Here is an 18,872-nt window from a genome sequence, read left to right as displayed (position 1 = left end):
AATGAAAAGATAAAACATAAATTTTACATCAATTTTTTTATGCAAGGCGAACAGCGACAGCAAAAGTTGAATAGCTCATCACTTGGTACCTATATTTTGATCATTTTATATTAATCTTCATTTTCAAATTTGTTTGCACTTCTTCGGAACATTTTTTCTTCCAAATAGAAACATCATTTCCTTCCCTTTGATATTAAAAGAGAAAAATTTTGGAGGCCTTAATATGGTTCATAATACAAGTTTTGACCATTTTTTAACAAAAATCTTTGTTTTTTTGATACCGTTTCAACTATTTGTCATCACTCCCATTAAAAAGTTTTTTGGGACGATACCACAGCGATATTTCAAAGAAATCACGGCAGTGCACTGTCTTCTCAGCGTTGGACGTTGAACATTAATTCCTTTTTTTTTTATGTGTTCAATGTGTTCATTAATTCCTATTTTTTTCCACAATATAAATTTGTCCACGACGTCCCGATCTTTTTACTTACAAACGGTGTAAAAACTGTGTTTTAAAATTAGAATTTTCGTATAAGATCATGCATTGAGATGTTGAGCAAGGTTGTCCAAATCATAGAAAAATCCATAATTTTTGAGATTTCTAAGCAAATTTCGTCAAACTTATAGCTAGCAATCTAGATTCTAGATTTTTTTTACAGATTTTGGGCATTTATTTTAAACCCAAATTTTCAAGTACATTGACATGACTACATTGATCGAATTTAGGCAAGAATTGTCTATAGTTTTTTTGATAGAACCACAGAATTACAGATTTGTTTTACCAAGAACCCGGATTTTTTTTCTGCTGGGTCATGCCGGTAACAAATTTAGAATTTTTCACTCAGGCTTTATTATTAAAATTTTCTCATTACCGTCATTATGCAAGAACTAAATTAACTCACTTGTTAATTTTTTTTGGCAGTATTTAAATGCTAACAAAACTAACCTTTTCACGGAATTTGTTGAATAATTAAAATTTTCAACAAAAAAAATCTGCTGAACATTTCTATCGAACAACTTTATCATTGCTTGGAATGAAAACATAATGACTACCAACAGATTTAAAAATGCCTGTTAGTCTTTCGATTTTTCGGTTGCTATTTCAACTCGCAAACTTTTTGATATAATAGCGTGATAGTTGATCTATGCTCGCAGAAAAATTAATCAAAACATTACATCAGAGTAAAATGTTATAGAAGTTCGAAGTCGAAGTGACTGTGCGCGTGCTTTCAAATTCTATAAAATTATGAACGGAACTGTAGTTGAAAGTTGCCTCACTAGAATTGGTATGAAATTCGCTTTCCGGTGAATATAAATTTGTTAAGGAAATCTTGCGTTAATATAGGTACTCAAAATCTGATCCAAATTTTAATTTAAGTGCAAGAAAATCTGAGAAATAGCTAATTGACAAACATTTTGAAAAACAGCTACTTTTGAAAATTCGTCAAAATTTCTGTGTTCCGTATTTTGTGATCGAAAAAACGCAAAAATGTGCTAAATTACGTCAACTTTTCAATCCTCTTTTCAATATTTATTTGGTGTGACTTAAACAATTTTGACGGTTCATTGATTGAAAAGTACGGTTTTTACACCTTTTTTTACGGTCATGATCTTGAAAAAATTCAAAAAATGTATCCTTATGTGCAATGTATAGATTCTAACTTCAGCTTTTTTGAACACTAAGTGATTTTTTTCCGAGCATTCCGTAGCCGATATACAGTTTTTTTCTCAAGCATTTTTTTCGGATTTGTTTTTTTCTTAGACTTTGAATAACGGATAACCGAAGTGTTTTAAGCGAATAGTAAAACATATTTGAGTTACATTACGAGGTTTCCAAAACTATAAACTTTGTTAAAACCGGTTGAGAAACAAAAGAGGTATAGCGGTTTTAAGTGGGAAGTGTCAAATTGACACTCAAGGTCTGATTAGGGAGTTTTTTTTTTCTTCTTGGGCCTTCAAGGTTCGTCCACAAAAAATAATGATGCAAAATTAAAGAATTCAAGAATTCATTGAGGGTCCTCGAAGAAATTTTTATTTGGATGCACCCGAATAAAGTTAAAATCCGCCAATCTTCCAATAGTTGTCATATTGACACTCAAAACCGAATTAGGGTTCCGGGGCTTGTGATATAGCTCAGTTGGCAAGTCTGTTGCTTCCAGAGCCGATGTCCGTGAGTTCGAGCCCAAGAGTAAACATCGAACACAGTTGTACCGGATAAGTTTTTCAATAACGATCCGCCAACTGCATCGTTGATAGAGTCGCGAATGTCATTAAGATGGTAAAACGACTATAATCGAAACAAAAAAAAAGAATTAGGGTTAACAGTAAAATATATTTACTTAAGGTCGAAGAAAAAAATATTCAATTCAGAATAATTGTATGAATTTTTTAAAATTCTATGTGCTTTTCTATTTGAAATTTTTAAAAGCTCATCATCTTCCTGAAGCATACGACAATTTAAAAAATGAACTTGAAATACAGTGATAAACAAGCAGAAATAGACAGAACAGAATTAACCGTCACACACAGGAGTATTTCACCCAAAAACCTGGCCAAAACTCAAAATTTAAATTTCATTGGTAACTTTTATGTCAATGTTTATTTGATTCTTGAATAAATTTAGCACCATGTACTGGTCAGTTTTTTTACATCTGATCTGTTTATAAGCTGTTGCAGCTGTCGAAACTTTAGTATTTTTATGAGATAGAATTTTTCTACAAATCGTTGAATCAGCGCGACTATGTCATATCAATGAATGAAACTTTCTTTAGTGACTAAAAACGAGAATTTGAAATGGAAAACTTCAATGGAGGGATATTTAATAATTTGAAGTATAATAGTCAAAATTCGATGACTATAGAGACAGTACGCAGTGCTTTGAGAATTATTCTATTTATTTTTTGTTTTAAACGTTGATTTTTTTACAAATTAGTATTTTTGTTTATGTTCCCAGCAAGTCCCGGCAAAATGTTTGATATCATTAGAAAATTGATAACTTCAATAATCATGTGCAAAAGAAAAAACTCGCGCAAACTCGCGCATTTTTGATATTTTTAAGTTTGAAGTTTAAAATATTGATAGATTTTTTCCACATAAAAGTCACCATGGGCTTCGTTTATTTTGAATTAAAGCTCAGTAAAATTAATGTTTTTTTTTTGAATGTTTTCAAATGTTATTTAACTTTCAAAAACAAATGAAAAAATCTAGATATATTTGAATTTTACAACTTTTCTAACCTGGATTATCTATCATGTCATATAAATGTTAGAAAATTTTTAATAGAAAATTATGAAAAATTACGAAAACGGTTAAAAATATTCAAAATGGTCTTAAAAACGTTTGAAAAGTCAAAATAAACTATTTTATTGATTTCAAAACTCAAAAATACTTTTGGCCAACTTTTTCTTTTACGTACTCCTGTGTGCGTCATCTGGATACGTTATTTATAGTTTTAATCTGCAAGATGATTCATTATTGCAAATCGTTAAAGGCTTTTACTGCCTGTCAATTGACCACTTCGAGATCTAGGTCATTAGTAGAAGAATCAAAATATCAGTTTTATATCACTTATTCATCTGCTGGGGGATTCAATCTACATGTTACGTGCTACCTTGGATGGTTATAATCAGTTGTTTATTTAGGTACATTTCAGGTTTATTGGTTTTGATTGTAGAACAAATACAATAAATAAATGAAAACGACACCTGTTTGACATAGGTAAAATATTTTTACTATAGGTTTTTGTTTCAACCATATTTGTCCTCCATATCCGATGAATGAATATTTTCAAGTGAAGCGTTGATACACCTGAACAGAAACGTGCTTATTTCCGGAAGTTTACAAGAATACTGAAAACATTCGAAATTAATTATATTTGCGCTCAGCACCCTCTTAAATAAACGCACTTCAGCAAATCAAACGAATATATTATAATTTTTCCCAATTGAAAGTATCTTTTCGTGTAACTCATCTCATTTCACGCTTTTCGAGTGACATCCAGTAGAACACCATTAAAAGGTTAAGACAATGATAACACTCTAAATTTCCAGGAAGGAAATCAAAATAATCCGGTACGTATCGTACATCCGCGGTACCCTGCTATCGTTCATCATGTTCACGACCCGGGTTTCGATCTTCATCAGTCTGGTGGCTTACGCCCTGCTAGGAAATTACGTGACCGCCGAGAAGGCTTTCACCATTACCGCGTACTATAACATCCTACGGGCAACGATGACCATTTTCTTCCCACAGGGCATTGCCCAGTTTGCCGAAGCGTTGGTATCGATTGGACGTATTCAGAAGTTTTTGCTGTATGAAGAGGTGGAATCGATGCTGGGAGTGAGTATGTCCGATCCGGAGAAGGAGGAAGGTAGTTATTTGGATAGCAGTTTGGGGGAGCTGGACAACGGGGATATGAAGAAAGATAAGCTGGAGGATAAGATGAAGCATTCGGAGTCGGATGGATTGAAAGAACGAGATAGCACAGGGATGCAACTCTCGGAGGCTGGAGTGATTGTGGATTCGGCGACGGCGAGGTGGGACTCAAAGTCAACTGAGTATACCCTGGAGGGAGTTAATTTACACGTGCAACCCGGAACACTGGTAGCAGTTATCGGACCAGTTGGCTCGGGAAAATCGAGTCTAATTCATGCGATTTTGAATGAGCTGCCGCTGGAAGGCGGCACTATCAAGGTGAATGGACAAATATCGTACGCCTCCCAGGAGCCGTGGCTATTTTCGGGAACCGTTAGGCAAAATATATTGTTCGGATTGCCAATGGAGAAAGAGCGTTATAAACGTGTTGTCAAGACGTGCGCCCTGGAACGAGATTTCCAACTATTCGCCAATGGCGATAAGACGATTGTCGGTGAAAGAGGTGTTTCCTTATCGGGTGGACAGAAAGCGAGAATCAGTTTGGCGCGCGCAGTTTATCGAAGGGCTTCTGTTTATTTATTGGACGATCCACTTAGCGCGGTAGATTCACACGTTGGAAGACACCTGTTTGATTACTGTATGAAAGATTTCCTCAAAGGAAATATCGTTATCTTGGTAACGCATCAGTTGCAGTACCTGCAGAACGCGGATCAAATTGTCATTCTGAAACATGGAAAAGTGGAAGCCGTCGGAACGTACGATAACCTTCGTGAGACAGGTTTGGATTTTGCGCAACTTCTGGCTGCCCCGAGTGATGATAACAGTACGGACACGGAAACCTTCAAACGAAGCAACAGCTACAAACGACACAACAGCGTTTCGAGTGAAGACTCCAGCACAACTCAAACAGAACAGGAAGCTCCCGAACCGCAAATGGTTCAGGAGAAACGCAAAGAAGGTTCGATCGGATTCGATGTGTACCGATCGTATATCAAAGCCAGTGGCGGATACCTGGTAATGTTCCTATTATTTGTGGCATTTGTCCTATCGCAACTTTTGGCCTCGGGCGGTGACTATTTCTTAACTTACTGGGTGAACAAGGAAGAATCGCGCATCGTGACGGAGTCCATGAATGACACCGAAGATGCTAACGCCACTGAACCAACGCTACTAGATGTTGCCGTCAACTCAACCGGGAATGTTTTTAAAGACGCATTCAATACCTTGCTGAGACAGTTTGTCGATGCGAATGATGAGACTCGACTCATTGATATCTACATTTTCACCGGTATCACTGTGGCAACGATTATCATAACCCTCAGCAGAAGTATGTTCTTCTTCCAGGTGAGTATCCTTGAAAAAAGCTTAAAAATTCAAAAATCAATTCCTTATCTGGATTCTACTTTTAGGTGGCCATGCGAGCCTCCCGAAAGTTGCACGACGCCATGTTCGACGGTGTCACCCGAGCCACAATGTACTTCTTCAACACCAACCCATCGGGTCGTATTCTAAACCGTTTCTCCAAGGATATGGGCCAGATCGACGAGTATCTGCCAGGGGTGACGGTGGATGTGATACAAATCTTCCTATCCCTTCTGGGTATTGTGGTCGTGGTGGCCATCGTTAACCCGTACAATTTGATTCCCACAGTGCTGATTGGAGTGGTGTTTTACTTTATGCGCGAATACTATCTGCTGTCGTCGAGGAACATCAAACGAGTGGAGGCTACCAGTAAGTACCGTTACGTATTGTATTATCCCTTAGTGCTTGGAGCATCGATTTAATTTTCGATTTGTTAGATTTTTAATTTTAGTTGAAACCTTAAAGCTGAAATTAAAAAAAAAAGTACTCGAAAATTAAAAAAAATCTTGATAGCAACTTGAACTGTCGTCTACGCGGTTCAAACTGAGAGTTTTTTTTTCATTGGTTCAGTTGATAAATTTATTTTACGAATTGTATTTCAAGATAAGACGAGCAACCACATTTTTCCAATTTGCTATTTATTCTGGGTTCATGGGTACTGTTAGCAGACTTGAGAAAACTCATCGTCATGAGGCGTGAACCTGTGACTGCGAAGACTCTTTGTCCGTCGAACTCAATTGACTGCTCCTCAAACGGGTTGTTGCTCCCTGCCAGCAGCCAAACTGGAAAGGTATTTTTTCTTCTTTGCTTTCAAGGTTATTCCTTCCTTATTCATTCGAAGGTGAAGAGCTTCGCCAGTCACAAGACGGAGAAATGTTGACTATGTCGTGCTTTATCCGTCATGCGAGTAGTGAGGTTCCGTCAATTGAGTACGTTGCTGTTCGGTTGATGAAACAAAACTAGTCAGGTCAAACTAGAATCGATTTCCCCGAGCCAACTGGTCCGATGACTGCTACCAAGCGTGACGTGCGAAATCTATCAACCCTGACTATGAGTATACCACTTTATACCACTTATGGACTTCAGGGCTTGGGGCCTCTGACCCAGAACTCAGCACAGCAATTCTCTCTTCTAGCATGACGACGACTCAATGCCTGACATCTGCTCTAACGCATCAAGATCTGGTAACCTCTCCCTTTTCACGATAACTCACTGTCGCTTATAAACTCTTTGGACTTCATCCCAGTAAACATGAATCGGCAGAGAGGTAACTCAAATCGACAGAGGGATCGTATCGATATCTCTAGCGATTTTGCATAATCTAATCGGCAGAGAGGAACACACCATACGCGTGCCTTGGGTGAGTGCCACGATATAATCTAAGACACGCCCTCCAGAGAAACACTCGAACACAATCCGAATCGTATTATAGGCACTTTCGACTTATAACTGGGATGAATCCCGACGATGACGCCTATCCTCCATCGACTAAAATGGCTCGCTCGGCGTCGAGAGCCTCTATATACGCCCCAGATATTATCTGACAGTGAAATAGCACGTACAGAGCAGATCTTGTCTTATCCCTCTCCAATTAAAACTTCTCTTGTGGAAAACAACACTACTCGAATACTCCCCGACGGTAAATTCTACCAAACACGTGACTAAACCACAAAAATTACACCAAAAGTTTTGTTTTGACGTTGTACTTTATTAGTAGGATCGATTATACCCTCCACAGTTTATCGTGATTTGCGGCCTGCAGCAAGCTCTTACTCATAGCTAACAACACTGTAATTGTTTGAGCTCCCTTCACACCACGTTGTCGGCAGGTATTTTTCAAATAGAGTGGCGAGACTATGCTCTATGCTTTCTCTTTATCCAATTGCCGATACTCGGAATTAAATGGTTGGTCATTGAGGCCTTCCTAGCATATTTCCTTACGTTGAGCTTGTACAGGGTCTTTTGCTAGGCCGTTCCACCGTATCGCAGGTTTGATGAGGTCACCCTTTTCTACATCGGATCTCCGAGGTGTTCGACATGATGGAAATGAGGCCGGTCGTAAATCATCATCAGGTATCAGGTACCAGAATGGGGGTAGGCTTAACAGCGGCACATTATCCAAACAGACGGGAAAATTGTGCCTATCCTTTTTTATCCAAGATTTCACCATTTACCTGAGAAAACCTGAAAAACCTATAAAAGGAAGAAGAAAATTGAATCTATTTAAGATGGCAAAAAGCCTATCCACTAGGGATTATTGGCATTAAAGCTCTTTTCTAAATTTTGTAAGAAATGATAGTATGCCTTTTAAGTTTAATTTCTTAAACTCAGACTTGCTTATAGCGTAAGATCCCAGAGTACGAAAATGTAGTCTTGCAAATGAAGGACAGTTACATATGAGATGGAAGGGATCCTCCACATCTGATTCACAACTACCACATATCTACTGGAGTTTCAGCACGCTGAATGTTGTGCATGTGATTGTTGAGTTTACAATGACCGGAGAGTGCTCTGATCAGGATGTTGCAATGAGATTAACTTAAAGTTAACAAGTAACTCGATATGATTGGAGATGGTTTGGTTCGGAACATTCAAGGGAATTCCATGCAATGTTCGGAGTGCCGTGTGAACCTGAAACTTTGTCTAGATGAAGTGATGTGGCCGTGTCGCTAAGTTTCTACTACTGATTTTTTTTTGTATAAGTTAATAACAATTTATTTTATTTAAATGATGTGCCGTCTCACGACATAACCTGATGAATAATATTCCTCCAATACATGCGGTCCATGACAACCGTTCTCCAACTTTTCGGACATCCCACATTCGCCAGATAATGTTCCACTTGGTCTAACCACCTTGCTCGTTGCGCCCCTGCTTATCTCGTTCTTACCGGATTAGCAGCGAACACCTGTTTTGCAGGACAGGCGTCCGGCATTCTCGCAACATGTCCTGCCCAGGGTATCCGTCCAGCCTTCGCCACCTTTTGCTCGTGGTTCACCCTTCGCCTCCACACTCCGTTCTTCTGCCCGCCGCCAAAGTTCGTTCTTAACTCTTGTCGCTCGAATACTTCGAATGTGCGAGTTTATAACCTAGGTGGTAAATCCTCGTTTACGACTAGCACTCCAAGACACGACGAGCCACCGCGTCCCCCTGTTTGCTATTCTGGGTCCATGGGTGCAATAGAAAGACTACGTAAACCTTCTACTCTCTGAAACCCACTTGGGCCGCATACCATGTTTCCCATCTCGAACCGTTTAGCAATACCCCTCAATAGTGATAGGGCAGGTCTATCGCGCTCCACGTTCCACGACTGCTTGAAGTAGAATCCACGTCATCAGCAACGACCTTGCATCTCTAGCGACTCAAGGTCCGACCTCTCTTCGTGTTGACTTGAGATCCCCACTTTTTGCGCGTCGTGTGCTGAATCGAGAGCAGCTTATCCTGGACACACCGACTCGGATGATTACTACGCCACCTCAAATGTCTCATTCAGCGATGAGAGTCACTCTACTCCGAAGGTGTTCCCCTTACCGCGAAATCCCCATTCCTTACGAAATTCACTGCGAATAAGGTATTTTCTTATTCCTGCAGCATACCTCGTAGGGAACGGCACTACTTGGATACTCTTCGTCAGTTAGGTTATCCTACAACGCACACAACGTATCCACGAGATCCACTACGCAGAAGATTATGCTTTATCTTTGTAGATTCACTTGTAAGATCGGACGCACACTAGTCGAAACCCAAGTAACACAGATTATGCCAACTAGCATTAGGAAGTTTTATCATGGTTTAATTATGGCATTTTTTGTGCAGCTCGTTTTATGGCGGTTTTATTATGGTCATGCAGAATGCTTATAATTTTTTTTCGGCCATATGTTTTCAGATGGTTTTGAAAACGCTAATAAAACTTTTATTAAACATGCTGTTTTAGTTATTTTGAAAGAGTTGTGAATGCTTTTTTTAAACTATAATAAAACACAAACCTAGAAGTTTGCTCCAAGCTTTCTTTTGTATGTTCTATAATAGCACTCAGTGCATGATTATTAAACCGCCATAAAACTTAGTGACAGTTCTCGATCAAGATGTCAAAACAGGACACGCTCAGATTAGATAGCACATATTTGAATTGGAACTCCCATTTTTACACATTTTTGGTAAGTTATGCGTGTTGGTTTTGAGTTAAAATTAAAAAAATACATCTTTAAAAACTTGAAATCACCGAAAGTGGTATGAATATCTTTACAATATGAGTATTAAATGAAAGGGCCCAAATAGTAGGAAAAAAATTGTTGCTTGACGCCATCATTAATTCAATATGGCGGCTTCCGCTTTTATTTTCAAAGCTGTAAATTACTGAAAATATCGTGAAACCTTCACAATATGGTTATTAGGTGAAAGTAATAAACGAGTAGAAGTCAAATTTCGTTGCCCGTCGCCATCTTAAATCCAAGATTGCGGCTACCACTCAACTTGAAAATACTGTAAATGACTGCAAATCGCATAAAACCTATATTATAGGGGTATAAGTTGAAAGAAATCAACCGGTAGAAGTTGAATTTCACTATCTGACGCCATCTTGAAATCCAAGATGGCGGCTTCCGCTAAACTTTAAAATGTAGTGAATGACTTAAAATGACATGAAACCCAGATGGTAGTGGGTGGAAGGGCTTAACGAGTAGAAGTCGAATATTGCTATCTTACGCCATCTTGAAATCCAAGATGGCAGCTTTCTATAAACTTTAAAAATGCTCTAAATCATTGAATATCGCATGAAACCTCCAAAATATGGGTGTTTGTCAATTGGGATAAGCTATAAAAAGTTTATTTTTGCATTCTGACGCTATCTTGAAATCCAAGATGGTGGCTTCAGCTGAACTTAAAAATACTGTAAATGAATGAAAATAGCATGAAACTCCCAAATATATTGTATAGGAATAATAGAATTACATAAATGGCAAAAAAAATACAAAAACTATAAACAAAACAAGAAAAGTGCTAAATGCATTAGAAACATAATGAAAAAATAATAAAAGTGATTTAAAATGATCTAAATTGTCTAAAAATAGTAGTTTTAATGTAGTATTACGTGAAAAAAGTTGTGTTCAAGCGATTTTCATTGATATACTGTTAATCAATGAAAATCGCTTGAACACAACTTTTTTTAAATTCAGTGGAAGCTGCCATCTTGGATTTCAAGATGGCGTCGGAAAGAAAAAAAATCGACTTCTAGTTTAGCCCTTTCACCCAATACCCGTATAGTGGTGGTTTAATGCGACTTTTTGTCAGCATTAAGCATTAAAAGTTGAGCGGATGCCGCCATCTTGGATTTCAAGATGGCGTCTGATAGCGAAATTCAACTTCTACTCGTTTAGCCTTTTCACCCGATACCCATTTTGTTGGGGTTTCATGCGATTTCAAGTCATTTACACCATTTTAAAGTTCAGCGGAAGCCGCCATCTTGGATTTCAAGATGGCGTCAGACAACGAAATTTGACTTCAACTCATGATTTATTCCACGGGTCATTTAAAACCAATCCCTTTTCATTCAAAAAGTCTGTCCTCATTTACTGTACTAATGATTAACAACTTAGAAATGAGGAACTCAACCTTAGCGTGTAATTGGTTGGCTTGCGAGAGAAACGTCAAATCGTAGCTTTTTTTGGGGTCATCATTAAACCATAATAAAACTATGAAATGACTCACGCCATGTTGGTTGCAAAATCGAAGGGCACAAAATGACGCCATGTTGATGGATTCACAATGCAAGCATTGGAAAAAAATTTTTCAGGCCTTTTTCCATCAATTCCATCATGATTGACCAACAGATTTGACGAGGCGCATTTATTTTAAGATACTATTTCATATACATTTTACCTAAAATCTTGACTGGCAGTAGAAAAGAAGCTCAATATATGGTTAAAACATTGGTTTTTTTAGCTATTAATTTTACCAGATCATATCTGAATAATGCAATCATCATTCATCAACCATTATGGTTGCTGGAAAAAATAAAAAAAAAAACTCCGAGAACTGACAGAACCGAAAAAAAAACAAAAATTTCTAACATGTTTTATAATAGCTTTTTAAAAGCTTTGGTGACCAACATTGATGACCAACAATTATATGTCTTGATGACGTTTCTAGGGTAGGGCCAAATAGCCTGATTTTGGCTTTATTAGAGTCCAGGTGATGTTATAGAATGCGCTTTAGCTTTTTATGAAGATTAATTCGATAGTCCAAACGATATTTTGCTGACCATAATAAAGCTTAAATTGTTACTTGGGAAGCCCCCTGGATGGTGGAACAATCTACACCGACTCGCGATGACCATGCTAAGGTTCAAGTGGTTACAGTGTTGATACACTCGCACCTTTTTTCGACGCTACATGGAAACTCCCGGCAGCGTAACGACGACTGCAACGCTCGCGATAGTTGGGCCAGCACCGTCAGGAAGGCCGGGCAGCTGGCTTCATGCAGCCGGTCGAGACCTGACCAGACGCATTACATCGTCTACACTTGTCTTTCCTTTCGATACTACGGCGACCATCAAACCTTAATTCTCCCGATTTGAAGCACTTTGGTGGCCGCGCCCACTGGCAGATGTACAGAACAAGTGCCACTAGTGTTCCGCATCAACCCTGCTGAACTCGCGCCCGTCACAGCATCCACTCCCCGGGGACCTCGAAACGTGTGCCGATTAGGTAACGCTTTCAAAATAACCACCAAGGAATGGCCGATTGAGAAACTACCAAGCTAGAATCCCGTCACGACCATTCCGGGTGGTTACTCCGCTTCCTTTTGCTGCAGGAAAGATCGTAGCTGAGTACGTGAGACCTTGGCGTTGCTTTTTAATTGTGGTTTCATACGAGGCCCAAGACCTTCCATTAGCTTGTCAAGTTTGGTTGACTATCTCGCTCTCTCCGTTCATCATCTTTCCTGATTCGTATTAGATCGCGCATGATTTGCGAGATTTCGTCGACTATAGCACGCCAGGACTGTTCGTCGCGACACATTTCACTCACAACATTTTCAGCGTTCAAATTTTGAAGTAGTTGACGTCTTGTAACTAACCTGGGACAGTAAAAGATAGCATGTTATGCCGATTCCTCCGTATCTACACGTTCCGGGCAATAAGACGAGCTGATGAGCTTAAACCGATGAAGGTTTAGCTTAGAGCACCCATGACCCGAAAGGAACTGCGTCAAGTAGAAGTTGACCTCTCCATACTTCCGATTTACCCAGTGTGAAAGTCGCGGGATAAGCCTATGCGTCCGTCTTGAGCATTGGCGCTGCTCGTTGAGCTTTACGCACTTCTCAGGCAGCTCTTGTCTCGTAACACCCCTTTTTCTCCGCCAGGGTTATGTCGATGGGAATCATGCCAGCGATGACAAAAGCTGCATCTGCTAATACGGTCCTGTCCTGTATGCACAGGAAACTCGCATGGCTATCAACCGATGTGTGCTTCGTAATTTGGATCTGTTGCGCTTTACCTCTATGACGGAGCTCCAACCAGCTCCTCCGTATCTTAGTTTCGACAATGCTACGCTCGCAAGGCTACTCTTTGGACCATGGCAGTACGGCATAATCCAGGCCATTGAATCGATGACTTCCCTGCTTTCCTCATCCCAACCAATTCCACATTGCGAGACTTACGCATTACGCAGCTCTACTTCTGTTTGTCGCCTTGTCGAGGTACTTGACCTTAACGGTCACCAACTTTTTAACTGATTAAACCCTATCTTGTTTACCCAGAACTTCCTCTGTTAGAGCTGTGTATTGGTTGGACATTACCCCCTTGTGCAGCACGAGAATCAGATCATTTGCACGGCTGCAGACATTCATGGACATTTTCACCTAAGTCAGCTAATTTGGAATCTCCTCTCATTTGTCGCAGTACATCTGCTTACGACTAGCTCTCCGCCTAAACGACGAGCGCATTGTTTTTCTCGAGGATTGACCCGCTGGCTTATTAGGTGCTACCGGTACCTCGCTCTCAACTTCGAGTGTACGCCTGACACGCTTAAACGCCGTACTTTTTGTCAACCTCACTTCGTTGGTACCACTCAATTCGCTGCTGGATTTGAGTCTGGCTTGCAATTCGGTATTCCACTCATCACCCTAGGAAAGAGCTGTTCGCGATAGCTTCTTTGGGCCTTCAGCTATGCCACGATTTTTCGAGTCGTACGTGGCTTATCTCCCGATCATTGCCCCACGTTCGTTCAATGTCCCCTCGTGGTGGAGAGACTCAATTTCTTCATTCAGCTTCTTGACGTTCCCGTCCAAACCCTGGAACTCGTCATCCGCTTTATCAAGCGTCTATTTGAGAGCTTGCACCCGCTCTTCCGAGGCAAATTCAATCGTTTCAAAACGAATTGCTACAGAATTTCAATGTCGATTATTGCTTGCGATATCCTTAAACGCGCTACTGCTTATTTGTTTATCATAGCGGATCACATGTTGATCCAAATGATAACTTAATCCTAAATAACTTTCTAAAATCAATCAAAATCCTTTCGACACAGTTCTGGACACGTCTAATATTTTCCTTCGGAACACATTTCTCGAAACGTCAAAGTTGAAATGCTCAGAAAAACGATTAAAAATTTTTAAGATTCCGACAAAAGCGCGTTTCTTGATCCTTGGGGTCGTACACTAAGAGGGACAGCCTCCAGCAGCGCGGGAGAGTCTATTTTCGATGTCAGCAGGTCAGCCACAACCAGAGCTCGAGTAGCGTTCCTACGAACTTGAAGCGTATCCAAGTCTATGAGGCGGCAACGATTTTCGTAGCTCGGCAGACGAAACGGATCGTGCCAATTCAAGTGACGTAGGGCATACCGCAAGAAGCGCCGCTGGATAGCCTCGATATGTTCAGCTCCGTTCTGATAGAAGGGGCACCAGACAGCTGAAGCGTACTCGAGGATGGAACGAACTATGCAGCAATAAAGACTTTTAAGGCAGTACACGTCTTTGAAGTCTTTGGCCATGCGAAACAGGAATCCAAGGTTTCTAGAAGCTTTGTCAACAACATAGTTCGTGTGAGTCTTGTACTCCATGTGTTCGACTCGGGTGATGGTATCGCTTCCAAGGATGTACTCAACATGAAGAGTGTGCCGCTTACGGGAAAATGATATAACCGAGCATTTGCTGCGGTTCAACGGCAGGCAGTTAATGTCGCACCAGTGAGCAAATACGGAAAATTGCTGCTGTAAAAAGTCGATGTCGTCTTGGTTTTTTATGGCGTGAAAAAGGTCATCAGCATAAGCGAGTTTTGTGCCGTCAAGAAGCGAGAGTGCGTCATTGAAGTAGATTACGAAAATTATCGGTCCTAATTGGCTTCTATGGGGCACACCTGAGAGGGCAGGGAATTGCCTGGAAAAGGATTCACCAGTTCGAACGGCTGCCATCACTTACCCGATTCAGTACTCATCATCAGACCAGGGATCTGGTATCCGTGTATATATTTAACGGCTCCACTATTTTTTTTTTGTATTTTTACAAGTTATCCAAGCTAAAAGGGTACCAACTTCAGGGAAGGGTCCGCCTTTCATAGGTGTGGTCGGTTTTATGATCCCAAGGTTATCCAGACAAGTGGTAAGTACGGAAAGGTATCCGACACCCACACCGACTGGGTGTTCAACCCAGTAATGGCTAACGAAGCTTCCCCAAAAGATTCACCATGTTTTAGAGGAAAGGTGACGATCCTGCACTGGTTGTTTTGGAAAGATTTCGCTTCGCCAGCTATGTCATCGTCTTACCTACGTCGGTTCTAGAGTTCCACGGGTGTACCATATTCCTTTGCTAGCTCGTCATAAAAGAGTGGAGGTAATTGTAGATCGCATTTCCGTACATCTGCAATACCCTCTTGCTCTATTTGGGCATGAGGGCGTTTCTTGTACTCACGAAGGGGGACTTGCGCTCACCCATCTGGCCTACCTCTAAGGCAGTTGGAACAATTTCCACCATTCATCAGTAAATGAGTGGTCGGTCGGGTGTTTACTGCTTTTACGCAAGGCTCTTCTTGTCATTGCCCCAACGCAAGCGCCTGCGTCATATTGTGCTGGCTTACAGAGGCATTCGCCTGTCCTAGTAGCTCTTCTTCCAAAGCGTTAGATTTCATTGAAAGATTCGCCAGTCGTCCAGTTTCTGATAAAATTCGGAGTACCAAATGTGACTGAGGACTGTAAGCGAGCCCATTCCTCATTCTACTCGTTGGAACTTGGAATTCGATCAGCGTGGGGTTCTTCTCCGTGTGAAACTCGACATTATTCTCCACCATAACGACAAACTACTTCATAAGCCACCTTGGCGGACATACAGATCAAAGTCTAACGGCTGCATTCTTCATCCGTCGACACCATTTCTTGAACAGAGACCAGCCATGTTACCCATTTCGTCCTCAGCTGTTTTTTGTGAATATTCCATCTACTTAAGGATTTCATCAATTTAAAAAAAAAACATGCTGATCAGCTACAAGTGTATAAGTGTTGAATTTAGGATAAACCAACAAGTCTTAAAATAGTCTAAGAATTTTTTTGTATCTTCAGCTCGGTCTCCAATCTACTCGCATCTATCGGCCTCGCTGCAGGGTCTCTCGACGATTCGCGCCTTCGGTGCTGACAAGGTACTGATACGGGAGTTCGATGGCCACCAGGATTTGCACAGTTCGGCCTTCTACCTCTTCATATCCACATCCCGTGCCTTCGGTTTCTATCTGGATGTATTCTGTGTGGTCTACATCGCGGTGGTAACGTTAACCTTCTTCATCAATGGCGATAGCGGTGGCAACGTTGGTCTGGCCATCACTCAAGCTCTCGGTATGACCGGAATGGTCCAATGGGGTATGCGGCAATCTGCTGAATTGGAAAATACAATGACCTCCGTTGAACGAGTTGTGGAGTACGATACAGTTGATCCTGAGCCAGCGCTAGAAGCTGAAGGTGACAAGAAACCTCCTCAAACTTGGCCCCAGGATGGTCGAGTGCAGTTCGAGAAGCTGTCACTGCGGTACGATCCCGATCCCAATACGGACAGAGTACTTAAGGAGCTAGAGTTTGACATCAGTCCCTGCGAAAAGGTTGGAATTGTTGGCCGAACAGGAGCTGGCAAATCATCGCTGATCAACGCTCTGTTCCGGTTATCCTACAACGAGGGTTCGATAGTGATAGACTCCCGGGACATCCACGCTATGGGCCTGCACGATTTGCGCGCCAAGCTATCGATCATCCCCCAGGAGCCGGTTCTGTTCTCGGGTACGCTGCGCTACAATCTCGACCCATTCGACGAGTATCCGGACGAAAAGTTGTGGCGTGCCCTGAAGGAGGTTAAGCTGGAAGATGCCATCCACGAGCTGCCCTCCGGACTGTCGTCCAAGATCAACGAAGGTGGCAGCAACTTCAGTGTGGGCCAAAGACAGCTGGTTTGCCTGGCCCGAGCCATTTTGCGAGAAAACAAGATTCTGGTGATGGACGAAGCAACGGCCAATGTGGACCCCCAGACGGACAAACTCATTCAAGCTACCATCAGGGAGAAGTTCAATGAGTGCACGGTACTTACGATAGCGCATAGGTTGAACACGGTCATGGATTCAGACAAGGTGAGGCAAACTTATTACCATATCTTCAAAAAGAATGTTAAGAAACGTTAACTGAATATTCTCCTGCAACAGGTTCTGGTGATGGATGCTGGACGATGCATCGAGTTCGGAACACCCTACGAACTGCTGACGAATGAATCTGGACCAAGAGTATTCCACGGAATGGTGAAACAAACTGGAAAGACCACTTACGAAAGCTTATTAAAGATTGCTAAAGAGGTAAATATTTGGTAAATTTTGTTTATAGAAATGCCAAGCTTAAATTTTCCTTTTTTGCAGGCTCATGAGCGGAAACAACAAACAGGGAACACACTTAGTAGCTAAGTTAGATCAACGTCAATCATCAATTACTTACGGTAGTGCTTAATTTTTAATATTACTTTAGTTAAGTTTTCTGTTTCCCAATAGTTTTTTAAGTTTTTAGTGCAGTGCTTCCCAAAGTGAGTCATTAAGCTACATCTGGTCTACCAAATCAGATACGATTGTTGAATAAAAATTCAGCAGAGGATCAATTTTTCTTAATTTGGCATTTTCAATATTTATATTTTTGTTCCTAAGAAAAAATTAGGAATAAAAATGTGCTAATTCTTTGTTCAATTATCTTCTTCACAGAAGTCAAAAAACAAAAAATTAACTTTTGACAATTTTTTTTTTCAAATTTAACAACTTGACATTAAGAATTGATTACTTTGATGTTTTTCCGAAACAATAGAAAAGCTTTCATATACCTAATTAGAACCAAAAATCAGATTGGATAAGCCACCTAACTTTTGCTTGAGTTTAAAAAAAAATCAATCACGCAAGGATGAAGCTAAAATACAGGTGAATGAAATTAACAGATACGTAAAAACTAACTGTAAGTACCCGTGTTGGTTGACCATTTGGTGATCAACTTTCCACTTCAACTAGAACAAAAACAACTTTATTTCTGATTCAGTATTCATCACATTTTGATCATTAAATGAATCGCCTAAATTTTTTCCAGTTACAGCAGAATATTCCCTTTTTTTGGTTTTTTTTCTTCATTTATTAGAAATTAGTATCGTTAAAAAATAAATCCTCAGAAAAAGTTGCTGATGAAGGGAAGAGTTGAGGGAAGCTGCTTTAGCGTTTCTTATGATAGACTTTTTTCGGTTTTAAAACGTGCCTCGTAACAAATAATAATTGTGCCTCGTGTGCTTAATAAACAAAGGTATCTAAAACTTTACATCAACGAGCTGATATACACACACAGTAGCGTCTAAGTAGATTTAACAAGTCGTTTTTGAGCAATGTACATACATAATTGATTCACTCACTTATGTTTGATGTGATATCTTATCTGAAATTTGTAATTTTTCCAACTAAGATATACAATTGTAGCTGAAAGTACTTTAACTACACAGTTAGATCGTTTAATGAGTAGAACAACAAACCACCAATGAATCCACTGAAAAGAACAATGAGAAAATCTTCATTCGAGTATTATGTTTTTACCTATCAGTAAGCGTTTGATTTTGAATTCTGTTCGCAAATAAAATTATTTGTTTTCTCTTGAAGC

General features: G+C 40.2%; 1 protein-coding gene across 1 annotated transcript in view; it reads left to right on the top strand.

Annotated features, from left to right (window-relative positions):
* LOC129758538 (probable multidrug resistance-associated protein lethal(2)03659) overlaps positions 1 to 18,870 on the top strand; it is a 67,830-nt gene extending 48,960 nt beyond the window's left edge. The window contains exons 3-7 of the mRNA XM_055756059.1: positions 4,050 to 5,718; positions 5,784 to 6,105; positions 16,284 to 17,332; positions 17,405 to 17,551; positions 17,612 to 18,870. Of these exons, the coding sequence (XP_055612034.1) occupies positions 4,050 to 5,718; positions 5,784 to 6,105; positions 16,284 to 17,332; positions 17,405 to 17,551; positions 17,612 to 17,656 (3,232 nt within the window). The 3' untranslated portion in view covers positions 17,657 to 18,870. The remainder of the gene's footprint in view (positions 1 to 4,049; positions 5,719 to 5,783; positions 6,106 to 16,283; positions 17,333 to 17,404; positions 17,552 to 17,611) is intronic.
* Positions 18,871 to 18,872: the final 2 nt, after the last annotated feature.

This window comes from Uranotaenia lowii, chromosome 3, assembly GCF_029784155.1.
Source record: "Uranotaenia lowii strain MFRU-FL chromosome 3, ASM2978415v1, whole genome shotgun sequence".
In the NCBI taxonomy this organism is placed as follows: Eukaryota; Metazoa; Arthropoda; class Insecta; order Diptera; family Culicidae; genus Uranotaenia; species Uranotaenia lowii.
The sequence above is the reverse complement of the archived record's forward strand: the minus strand, read 5'-3'. Positions and strand labels throughout refer to the sequence as shown.